Consider the following 13139-nt stretch of genomic DNA (forward strand, 5'->3'; position numbering starts at 1 on the left):
ACTTCTGCCCATGGTGCCCCTGGCCTACACCCAATTTCAAGTGTGGTGGCGGCTGTTTCCATTTTGTGACCAGTCCATGAGGATTTCTTACAAATTCTGCTTTTGTTGAAAAACATAAAGTAATAAAGAAAATATTAAAGCAGCAGGGTGCAGTATTTTTCACAAAGGACTGACAGCATTCATTATTTAGATAACAATTTTTTTTTCCACAGCAAAAGTGGCCCGGTAAAGCAACTGGTCTTAACCTGTGGAAGCCTATGTGTAGTAGACATGAATCAGCCTACTATTAAAAATGTTGTATTTTAAATTAGGTGTATATAGGCAATGAATAAGGTACCTGTTGAACACAGCTGTGTACCTTCTTATCCTGTACATTTCCTCATCAATGCACCCTATCAGGTAACACATTTTAAATAATTAATGCAACACTTTTCATCGTATTATGACTAAATATGCTTAATTCAGTCACAGACGGTTCCAGATATCACCTCTGTTGGATTCAAGGTACTGTATCGTATCTCTCCAAGCTGTCTTTATGGTTCCTAATCAGAGTAAAAAACGGTTTACTCTTTATTACAATCAGAGATGAGCAGAAACTTAAATATTAAACACTGATGATTTCTTAGACATTAACTCTGACGATTTTTACAGTAGCTGTCTTCAAAGGTCTCAAATGCACTTCCCATTAGATGGCATCAAACATCAATCACGAAATGGTATATATATATATATATATATATATATATATATATATATATATATATATATATCAATAATGGGAAAAAAAAAAGCCAGTCACGTTTTTGACAGTCAGAAGAGTTAACCTTTTACCGAAAGCCAGTGAAAGAAGCAGACATAAATGATTCAAGAGCTTGGTCTGGGACTTTTAAACCAAACACATTGATGCCTTTTGCACAATAAGAGGGTAGATAAATACTTCATGAAAATAGTATGATGTAACATGACATGTGGCATATGTAAATGAGGTGAACCAGCGTACATACATAACCTTGAGTTGATTAAATTTACACACACATTGATTACAATTACTATCAATTTAACATCTGGCGGTAAACCTTGCTAGGTATATTTATGGCAGGAGTGTGCATTGGGGGCTGAGAGAAACCACTTACAGTCTAAATATATAAAAGCACAGACTGATTTTCCCCAATTAGAATTATGCTGCAGTTGCTCCTGTTGTGCTTGCTATGCGTAACAGACAGAGAGGAAGTCCATAAGCCCTTGCAAAATGGTCAAGATCAGTTGTGTTGTACATTCATAAAAGATTCACGAAAAAAAAATCATCCCATCTTCCTTATTGTAATTATCACAATCTGTTTAAAACTGAACAAGCCCTTTTTTAGAATTTTTTTTAAATATATTTATATATAAAAATATAAATTACAGCTGCATTTGTCCATTATTGCTTTGAAAAAAAAAAAAGTTTTCTAGCAACACAAATCCATAAATGCAAGCAACCCAAGTTTGGTTTTCATACTAGTGGAATCAGTCACTGGCCATGTGTATAAAGACCCAGGTAGCTGCAGGAGTGTGTGGGTGGATACATTTGAAGTTTATGACTTTGTGTTCAGAGTGCCTTGGCACTGGTGGTGTGGACAGCGTGGGAAACTGGCTTCTGGGGATAGTGGCTGTAGTAGTAGACCTGGAAAAGAATGGCAATGTCCACAAAGACCTGGAGCAGTCCACAGATGGAGAACTGGACCGGGGCCTGGTTCAACACAAAGTAGCCTGTCTTAAAGGTGTCCCCGCTGGTCCACATACACACCATCTTGATGCTGCCAATGAAAAAACAAAGGACGAATGAACAGTGTCATCGGTTTGCATATATAAGCATGTATATGGGTAAATGGGAAGAAATGGAGTAAACTAGACAAGAAACCTTTAGAAAACATTATTATTATTATTTTTTAGATATGTGGTTGACATACTGGGAATATGGACACATTGAGAAGAATCTCTTTTTCAGTTTCATAAAGCAGCAAATAATATCCACCCTAACATTTCAGTTGATCTACGGTGGACAAAATCTTAACTTAAATCCTGCAAGGAGCCATTAAAACAAATCTACTCAAAACCTACTGATATGCATCAGTACTTACATATGTCATCTGCACATCCTATCAATACTAAAAGAGCAATTTCTAAAGGACTGGGTACAGGGCCAAAAAAAAAATGTGTTCTGATGAAAATGACTATACAAAAAGAAGAAAGGAATTAAAAATAAATCCTAAAAAAGATATGAAGAACAGATTATTGAGAGAGAATTTTTAAGAGTTGACCAGCTCCGTAGAAATTAACTACTTGAGTATAATAAAAGTAAAATTAATTAACAATTTAAAAAATAGTTTGGAAGCATTTATATGTACTTCATAATTCAGAAAAAATGAAAAAAAAAATATTTCCAAAAAAAACAGTAGTGGCTTTTAGAAGGAATGCAAATTTTGCTGACATTTTGGTCCACAGTACACATAAACGGATCATAGACGCATTAAGAGGTTATTAAAACCGGTAAGAGCACATGTAAGTAATGCAAATATATTTGTAAGATACAAGTGAAATCGCAAATAGAGAAAATACATATTCAGTCGTAAGAAACCTGTCATGCAAAACTAGCAACCTTGTTATGGTATATTTTGCTAAAAATTTCACAAAATTAAATATGTAAGAGAGACTGGTACAACATAATATAAAAGAATACAGAATCACCTACCACACATAAGAAATAAAAAAAAGTAAGTGAACCAGTAGTTCACTTTACAAAAAATGAACATGAATGACCTACAATTTGTAGTTATAGAAAAAATAGAGAGAGAGAGAGAGAGAGAGAGAGAGAGAGAGAGAGAGAGAGAGAGAGAGAGAGAGAGAGAGAGAGAGAGAGAGAGAGAGAGAGAGAGAGAGAGAGAGAGAGAGAGAGAGAGAGAGAGAGAGAGAGAGAGAGAGAGAGAGAGAGAGAGAGAGAGAGATACTTAATGACCAGAGACCACGAACGATGATTCAATATTGTGTTTATACCACAAGTATATTTTATATGTTTGATAGGGTTTATATCAGGAAGCTGCAACCCCTGTTGTTTCTTCCAGGTAGTAGTGAGTCTGGACATGACCTGTGGCGCTGTGTTCCTGCAGATGGTGTGATGTAAACTGCTGAGCCTTGGTGGAACAATGGTATGCGATGGGTCTGAAGGATAGCAGTGCTTTCTGTGCTATACATTTGCATTGGTGAGCAGGGGTCGCGATCAGGCCACTCGCCTGTTGATCCCAGCCTACACAGAACCTGTTGTGCTGTCACAATAATGTTATGCACACATTCGAAAAGTTCATGATCTCTAGCAATCTGCCTCTCACTCTTCGCCAACAGTCAGATTGCCCAATCTACATGACCTTGCATAACAGGTGAAATATCACATGCACCTCCAAGGACATATTGTATGCTCCTTCTGAGCTCCTCAATGCAGACGGTTAATATTTACACCATGGGTGTGAAGGTATTGTGGGTATTTCATGTGATACCATTATTTTCAAGGGTGCTCATTTTAATATGGCAGGGCACTGTACCATTTTGTAATGAGAAAGGTGGAGACAAAATGCTGGACATTTTGGATGGTTGAAGACTTGGATAACCACATATGGACATATGGTTTTAATTTAAATGTAAAGTAAAAAGATACAGTGCATTTTAACTAGGTTAAAACTGATGATTAAAATAAGTAAGGGGCTCCCGAGTGGCGCATCCAGTAAAGGTGCTACACGTGGAGTGCAGGATGCGCTCTATAGTCTGGACGTCGCGAGTTCGAGTCCAGGCTATTCCACAGCCGACCGTAGACGGGAGCTCCCAGGGGGCGGCGCACAATTGGCCCCGGGGGGAGGGAGGGTTAGGTCGGCCAGGGTGTCCTCGGCTTACCGCACACCAGCGACCCCTGTAGTCTGGCCGGGTGCCTGTGGGCTTGCCTGTAAGCTGCCCGAGAGCTGCGTTGTCCTCCGACGCTGTAGCTCTTGGGTGGCTGCATGGTGAGTCCGCAGTGTGAAAAAAAAGCGGTCGGCTGACGGCACACGCTTCGGAGGACAGTGTGTGTTCGTCTTTGCCCTCTCGAGTCAGCGCAGGGGTGGTAGTGGTGAGCTGAGCTTCAAATAATAATTGGCCATTCCAAATTGGGAGAAAATAATAAAAATAATTGGCAACGACTAAATTTAAAAAATAAATAAATAAATAAATAAAAATAAGTATATCACAGTGGTTTTCAGAATATATAATACTGTTAAAAAGAAAACAAGCCTATCAGAGTGGTGAGATTCAATTCAAATCTCTTCTAAAAGAACTTCACATATAATTCTTCAATTATGTGACTAATGGAAAATAGAATAACCAATACTTGAAACAAAAACTGAACTCAACCACATTAAAAACAGAAAAAGGAAGAAACAATGAAATTATGATTACTTATATTACAAACAGAAGTGATCTCATTATATTGGCTTTTAACCAACTACCACCTGATTTACCACATTTAAACACCATTTATCTAGTCTAGAAGTTACATTCAAATACTGTAAATTATTTTAAATAACATGAAGACTTACGTACTGCAACATATTTCCCAACAGGCTGGAGCCGGACAGAGTACACATTGTTATTATGTGTAAGCAATAACTATTCTCCAAGGAATTTGCAAGGGCATTTCTCAAAAACAGACACTTGGCTCAGATCTTAACAACTTCTTGATCTGAAGAAAGCCATAAAGGCACTGTGGGAAGCTTACTGAGCTATGTTAGGAGTGAGAACGCTCTTCTGTCAATGTAGTTTTCCCTCATGGTGGATAAAACATTGCTGCTGCAAAATATTTTAAAATAAGGAGGCATCTGTCTTGCAAAAACTTTATACTGAAGTAAAAGTTCAATAAAATTGAAAATGTGATTTCTTATACTAACCATGAAGGCAGTACATTCAGAATGAATTATAATAACACAAATAAATTACAAAAGTTTGTCTAGTCTTTAATTGGCAATGCTTTCAAGGTTCATTTACAGGAAGCCTTCAGATTTCATGAAAGCAGCATTGTTAACTGCCTTGTATTGAAAGTAATTGCGAGTTCCTTTGAAAGCCTGAAAAGGCTATTTTGGAGTGCTACATACCCACGAAAAGACAAGCATCCCTCATATACCACAGATACTGACAATAACCTGCGCTAAAGAATGTTTTCACCAAGCTTTGTCAAAACTAGGTAAGGGATTACTTAGATACAAGAAGTGTGAAAGACAGACAGACAAACAGACAGACAGACAGACTTACAGCCAGTCAACCTCCTTTTACCCCCAATCTTTGAGACTTTTGTTAACTTTTACTAGACTGTCCTTCTTAAGTTTCATCACAACTGAATAAGCAATGGAAATCTTAACTTGCTTTAATATCGTACACAAGTTTCGCATCTATGCACCTAAATCTAATCAAGCAAGTCGCCAGATCAATTAACGGGTCTACAATGCAAGTTTGGTGTGCTGAACACATTTTAATGATCGCAAATCTACATTTTTAAAGGCTAATAAACAGGCATGTCAGTAACATACACCCCCATACTAAGGCTGTAATTGCCATGGCCTGCATCCGCAGGATTTAATACTTACGGTAAGGAACTTTATCACAATTTGGATAAGTGGTTCTCTAGATATACCTATGGGCATCTGCATGCTCATGCTAGGGATACACAGAAACAATCTTGATTAAATATTGTGATATTTAAAAAAAAAAAGCTAGGCTGAGAAGAGAAAAACATCAAATAAAACAGAAACTGGAAAACTTATATAGGTGACTGGTTACTATGGATACCTCAGAGAAGCCTGTTTACATCAAGTTTATTGTGTTTTTTAAGCAAGCCTTTGATGGTTGTCAACATGGCATGCCTTATCTTTACTGGCACAGACAGTAAACAAAGCTGGTGTTCTAACACATCCTCACAAGATAAAAATAATGGTTGCCAGTAAGAATCATTATTAAAACCAAAAAGAGGGGTATTACATGCCAGTGTTTCAGGAGATGTCACACAGCTTGTGAACAAAAACAGCAAGAACAACTCATATATTCAAGCTCTTCATCATTTTATATAATTCCTGTTCAAAGTACATTCTTCCTAGGCCATTTTCTAATTGTTAAAGCTACACACCAATGCATGTTAAGACTGTTAGAACACTCTATTCATATCTCCAAACAGATTTTTGATAATAGTCTGTTAACCGTTTCACTAAAACAGGTATTTTCCTAGTTATTACATAATTATGTTGTTTTTGTAGGCTCCGTTGTAAGAACGCATTGACCCGGAAGGGAAACAACGTGGCAGCCGCAGATTGATGAGGTGGTTGCACTCATTTACCAAGGGGTCATGTGTGAAAGCATAAAAGGGGGCGGAGAATCGTAATTTGTTCCTTCGCTTGGTTTGTATTTTTAAACCTAGAAGGACTGTGAAGAGAACATAACAGTATTGTGAGTGTTTTTTGTTTGTTTGTTTGTTCTGTCTGTTAGTAACTGTCTTGTTTGTGAATCACCAGACAGCTAACACGATTCCGGTGTTTTGTACATTGTGGGAGAGATACGTGTATTTATTATTTGGGACTGTAACCCATTGATTTACTTCCAGTGCATTACACATTGTTGTGTATTGCCTGGAGTTACTGTTTGGTCTCCAGACCAGGATTATAATCAATAAAACCTTTTTCCAACTGGATTACAATTCTCTGTTTGTTCATTGCACACTGCATCACTCCTGCACCTGTACACAATCAACCACTTTGCCACAGTCAGTTACCCAGAAAAGCAACTGACCAGACTGCTTACATTCCTCCCATTAGTCCAATTACTTGACATGTAAAAGGGGTAATTGCTACCCTTTTAAAATCCATTTCCCTACGTTCCATTAGCTTAAGTACCAGAATGTAAGTCAAAGAGCTTATTTTGTTTCACCAGCATAAAGCAGAGAGTTTGTAATACTGGATTTGCACCTCCATGAGCCAGAGGCCAGGGAGTATGACCCAAAATCAGATGGGCAGACTAGGTTGAAATACAAGCCAAAAATGGAAATGGTAATAAAGCTAACAAAAGGTAGCAACCACATGTAAATGTCAACTAGGCCTATTTGTGTCTTTAAAAGGGGTAATACCCAAAGCTTTGAAACACAGGAAGACACCTTTGTGTCACCTTTATTTTTTGGCTTGCACATAAGCCCATGACAAATGCTTTCCAGCTGTTCACCACTATAAACATAACACAATATTTGAGGTGCTAAAATTGTATGGATAAAGAGAAAAAAAGTAGTGCATTTGGTCAGAGAAATCAACCACAAGTATGAGGTTGAACTTGAGAAAACTTGAGCTGAAGCTGAATCCCAAAGGAATATTCTTGTCCGACAGACATAGTCATACAACTTTTGTCTGTTATAATTATGTTTTCTTCTTCAAAAAAGAGAATTTCATAAATCTTAACTGTGGTTTACGTTCGCAATGAAGAGCTCACAGGTTCAGTTTTGATTGATGTAGGTGGAACAGAAAACATATATATATTTTTTTTTTAAATTGTATCTGGTACCACCATGTGAGACCTATATAGTGAATTGAAGTACACCTCAGGTAAGATTTATGGAACCTTTCCATTAGCAATAACCTTTACTGTCAGTACTATTTTTCCTAACAAAAAACATTTTAAAAATGAATTGCTGCACAACTCCACAGTACACCAGGGTTAAAAGCTACAGAAGAAGCAATTTTTACAGCAATCACTGTTATACTTCAAAGCCTAACCTTCAGACATGCATCAAAATAACTAACAATATCCTACTAAACAATACACTTGTCTATTACAGCTTCAACTTTTAATTCATATAACCATATTTAAATAAACTTATTTCCAAAAAGCTACAGGTTAGCTTCATGTGGTATGATAAAGTAGATGCATCTGGAGCCAAATTAAATGGGTTTCAAGGAGGACGAGATTGATGCAAACACATAGGAAAAGAGCTAGCACCTGATCACTGTATGTAACACATTTCAACAGAATAGTGCAAATACTGTACTAGACGTAGTGTAATTGGATTTCCCCATCCCTGTACTCAAGCACTTTTAACCCTTTGCGGTCCTATGCGGGACCAGATCCGACATTACAATTTTCCCTTTCCGGTCCGATGTCCTGTCCGACATCATCAAAAAGACGTAAAACACAGATCTCTAGTCGTTTTTTTCTCCGGAAAAAGCCGAGAGAAGCTGAAAATTTTTTTAAAAAAAGGGGCGGATCTGAGCAATACACATAGCCCCAGCACCACAGAGATAACACAGACATAAACAAACAAGATAGCTGCTTCTGCATCCAGCACTCAAAGAATATTACAGACATTTGCACAGCTTTTTGAGATGTTATAGTAATAAAAATAATGATTTGGATCGTATTATTGAGGAGTTTGGTGATAAAGGAGATGATTCATCGGTATGCATGACTATGAAGAGGTATGTGAAAAATACAGCGAACAAGGGGTGGTGCGGGGCTGGAGATGCAGTACTGAGTGTCCTGTTGATATGCAGTGCCTTTTAAACCTCTTTTACTGTGAAAAAAATACTTTTAAACAGTGCTAAAATAAACTGCGCGGATGAAAATAAATTGGACCTGACGCGCCTGAGAGGCGCTGAATAAACGGACCGCAAAGGGTTAATGAACAGTGTACCTCAAGGTGATAGGTGGCTATAAGTCGAGTTGGGCCAAACAATATGCAGAGACTCAAATTCTAGATGGAAATTGCACTTTTGGATAAATGTACTTTTGGAAAAGATAAATTAAGCAGCATTTGTAATGTCCCCCCACATCTGCTACCAACAGCATACACACCAAAACATTTTGAATAATAAGTGTACTTAAAATCTGGGCCTTGCTAGGACAACAAGAAACTTTGATGGCATTGTGTATACTCTCGGTAACAGATGTAGGGGACGCAAAAAATAATTGCAGCGGAATGATACAGTTCCAAAGCGTAGGCGGATAGGAGGTAAATACCCAGCTGCCTGTAATCAAACAGACGGGACAGTTATATTCCTGGCATTCAAAAATATCAGGGCTCAGCCAGGAATATACCTAGAGACCAAGTCAGAGAGATGCACAAGTGTAGTCCAACATTCTAAACATTCTGGCCAACATTCTGGCCTTGTTACTTACTCAATATTTTGCATTATTGTCATAGTAGAATGTTCACGAGAAGCCATATTAAATGGGGGATTTCAATTTCCCCCCACATAAAATGGGAAAACCCAGTGGACGAAACTGAAATGGTGGAAATGACAAATGACTGCTTCCTAACGCAATTTGTCAAGGCACCGACTAGATGGGCGGCATGCCTTGATTTAGTCGTTTCAAATAACAAAGACAGAATAACTAAAACAGGTCATAGAACCACTGGCAAACTCAGACCACAACATGGTCTAATTTGAAGTGCTTTTTAAAACCCCCAAAATAATGACTAAAGCTAAGGTTTACAATTTTAGGAAGGCAAACTGCCAAACACGCCCCAACAATCACCCCTCTTTCAAAGTCACTGAAGTCTCCTCTTGCAGCCATGCTAGCCATAATTATAGGCAACCAGACCTGTCCAGCATTTTTATACAAGACCCTAAGCATGCTGGGATGTTATTTGCTTAATTAACGCATGAGCCACACCTGTGTGGAAGCCCTTGCGTTCAACATACTTGGTGTCCCTCATTTACCCAGGTGTTTCCATTTTTTTGTCCACTACCTGTAGATTGGAGTAAAATAGAGAAAACATCCACGGAAAAAGGATGGCTGTTTTTTAAAAATGTAGTACTAGAGGCGCAAAACAATTACATCCCAAAAGTAGACAAATCTAAATATAAAACAAAATTGCCAAAATGGTTTAACAGATCAATTAAAAAAATATTCAGAGAAAAAAGGCACTTTACAGAGCATTTAAAAGGGACCAAGAACAAAGTACACAGAAAGAGTACTTGGAACTGCAAATACAAGTCAAAAAGGATGTTAGAAAGGCCAAGAGAGAGATAGAAATGAGCATTGCTAAGGGGGCTAAAACCATTTCCAAAAAGTTTTTCCAATATTATAACAGCAAGAGAACATGCAAATAGGAGGTAAAATGTCTAAGAGACACAAATGGCAAAATCATAGATGAAGAGAAAAAAATAGCAAATATATTAAATGGTTACTTTCACAAGTTTTTACAAAGGAGGATACGGACAACATGCCCCACATGTCGACCTGTTCCTATCCAGTTTTAAATAACTTTAGCATAACAGAGGCAGAAGTGTTTAAGGGACAAGGAGCTCTTAAAATAAACAAATCCCCTGGGCTGGATGAGATCCTCCCAATGGTACTCAAAGAAATAAAAGAAGTTATTTACAAACCACTAACCAAGATCCTGCACAGTCTCTTGACACATGGGGTTGTACCGACAGACTGGAAAATTGCAAACGTAATACTGATCCACAAAAAGGGAGACAAAACCAAACCAGGTACCTACAGACCAATAAGCCTGACTTATATTATATGTAAACTTATGGGAACTATAATAAGATCCAAAATGGAAAATTACCTATATGGTAACAGTATCCTGGGAGATAGTCAGCATGGTTTTAGGAAAGGGAGATCATGTCTAACTAACCTGCTTGACTTTTTTGAGGATGCAACATCGACAATGGATAACTGCAAAGTATATGACATGGTTTATTTAGATTTCCAGAAAGCTTTTGACAAAGTCCCACATAAAAGATTAATTCTCAAACTGAACGCAATAGGGATTCAAGGATATGCATGCACATGGATTAGGGAGTGGTTAACATGTAGAAAACAGAAAGTACTGATTAGAGGAAAAACCTCAAAATGGAGCGAGGTAACCAGTGGAGTACCACAGGGATCAGTATTAGGTCCTCTGCTATTCCTAATCTACATTAATGACTTAGATTGTGGTATAGTAAGCAAACTTGTTAAATTTGCAGATGACACAAAAATAGGTGGATTGGCAGCAGCAAAGGTCATTCAAAATTATCTAGAGAGCATTCAGAACTGGGCAGACACATGGCAAATTACATTTAATAGAGACAAGTGTAAAGTACTGCACGCAGGCAATAAAAATGTGCATTATAAATATCATATGGGAGACACTGAAATTGAAGAAGGAATCTATGAAAAAGACCTGGGAGTTTATGTTGACTCAGAAATGTCTTCATCTAGACAATGTGGGGAAGCTATAAAAAGGCCAACAAGATGCTCGGATATATAGTGAAAAATGTTAAATTTAAATCAAGGGAAATCATTTTAAAACTTTACAATGCATTAGTAAGACCTCATCTAGAATATTGTGTTCAGTTCTGGTCACCACGCTACAAAAAGGATATTGCTGCTCTAGAAAGAGTGCAAAGAAGAGCAACCAGAATTATTCAAGCATTCAAAATTCTAAAAGGTACTGACAATGTTGACCTGAAAAAAGAAGCAAGGACCAGGGGTTAGAGTCCTGCATCGGGTCGGGGACCTGCGGAGCCCGTGGATGACACGCAAAAGCGGGTCGAGTTCGGGTCAGAATGTGAACTTTTTCACGGTTTGCGGTTCGGGGGCGGGTCAAAAAAAAATAATTTTCGGGTCTGAATTGTGAGGGTCTGGAACCAACTCCCCTGTAATGTTGTTGAAGCTGACACCCTAGGATCCTTCAAGAAGCTGCTTGATGAGATTCTGGGATCAATAAGCTACTAACAACTAAGCGAACAAGATGGGCCAAATGGCCTCCTCTCGTTTGTAAACTTTCTTATGTACATGCTGTTTGGAAATCTCCGATAGCTTGACAAATGAAACATTAGTCTTCTGCCCATTGTTTAAAGACTAAGTAGGGAGGTTCCGAAAAATATATAGCGTTCACATGTCCCCACATATATAGCATTATACATCCCCCAATAATAATAAAAATAATAATAATAATAATAATAATAATAATAATAATAATAAATAATGCAAGTCAGGAGCCGCAGAGAAAAAGGTACAGTTATTTACAGTGTTATGCAAAAATTAAGCATGTTGTTTGCTTACTGTACACATATTACGGTGTCTGCAAACAAGCAAAGCCAGCTTTCTGTTAAATATATGCAAAAATAAATGTGTTCAACATTATCGACTGGATGCAGTATAACTGATCAGTTTCATCAAAAACGGTCCGCCAAGAACTCCACAGAGCGGGATACCATAGTGGCCCAATGCCCTATTAAGTGACTTTACATTGGTGTTTCCATTTTTTTGTCCACTTCCTGTATGTGTATATATATATATATATATATATATATATATATATATATATATATATATATATATATGTGTGTGTGTGTAAGATTGTAATTGTAATCATTCTAACTCATTAAAAATACACATATATTAGCATGGCTTAATAATGTATTTTCTAAATTTGTAGGCATCAGGAAAACGCTTTTTCAAATGAGTATAATAGACACCTAGCCTCCTACAGACCTTTCTCATTAATGCGATGATTTTCAAGTGTTTTGCTTGTGAGATCATTTTGCAGTGCTCTACTATTATAATATATATATATATATATATATAGAGAGAGAGAGAGAGAGAGAGAGAGAGAGAGAGAGAGAGAGAGAGAGAGATTTTTTTTTAAACTCTGAGCAATCACGCCTGTGCATCCCCCTATCTAAGTGTACCTGCTGTTGAGATCTAATTTTCAATCTGAAAAGACGTGCAAAACAGTCCTTGCAGCTCCATTATTTAACACTTAGTTTGTGAAGGTGTAAATTCAACATAGAGCAGTTTGGACTGGTCACTGTGGTTTTCAATGCAATTGATAATACACAAACTGCACTTTTTATGGCATGAATTGAATTTCAGCATTTCAAAAATTAGCTACTACAGGATGATAGAGGGAAGCTGGGATGTTTTGTTAAAACATGGAAACCTCTCTAAGATTATTTTTAAAAATAGCCTGATATATGTAACCAACTCTTAATTTATGCTAGTACTTTTATAAAATCTTATTTTACAAAATAACTAATTTGTAGCATTTTTATACAAAATACTTAAATAACCGATTATTATTATTATTATTATTATTATTATTATTATTATTA

General features: G+C 37.2%; 1 protein-coding gene across 2 annotated transcripts in view; it reads right to left on the reverse strand.

Annotated features, from left to right (window-relative positions):
• Window positions 1-783: 783 nt before the first annotated feature.
• Window positions 784-13139, reverse strand: part of LOC117395006 (solute carrier family 66 member 2-like) — a 45064-nt gene continuing 32708 nt past the window's right edge. For both annotated transcript variants that reach the window (XM_033993833.3, XM_033993830.3), the window contains one exon: window positions 784-1796. In XM_033993833.3, coding sequence (XP_033849724.3) covers window positions 1589-1796 — 208 coding nt within the window. In that variant the 3' untranslated portion in view covers window positions 784-1588. The remainder of the gene's footprint in view (window positions 1797-13139) is intronic.

This window comes from Acipenser ruthenus, chromosome 3 (genome assembly GCF_902713425.1).
Source record: "Acipenser ruthenus chromosome 3, fAciRut3.2 maternal haplotype, whole genome shotgun sequence".
NCBI lineage: Eukaryota > Metazoa > Chordata > Actinopteri > Acipenseriformes > Acipenseridae > Acipenser > Acipenser ruthenus.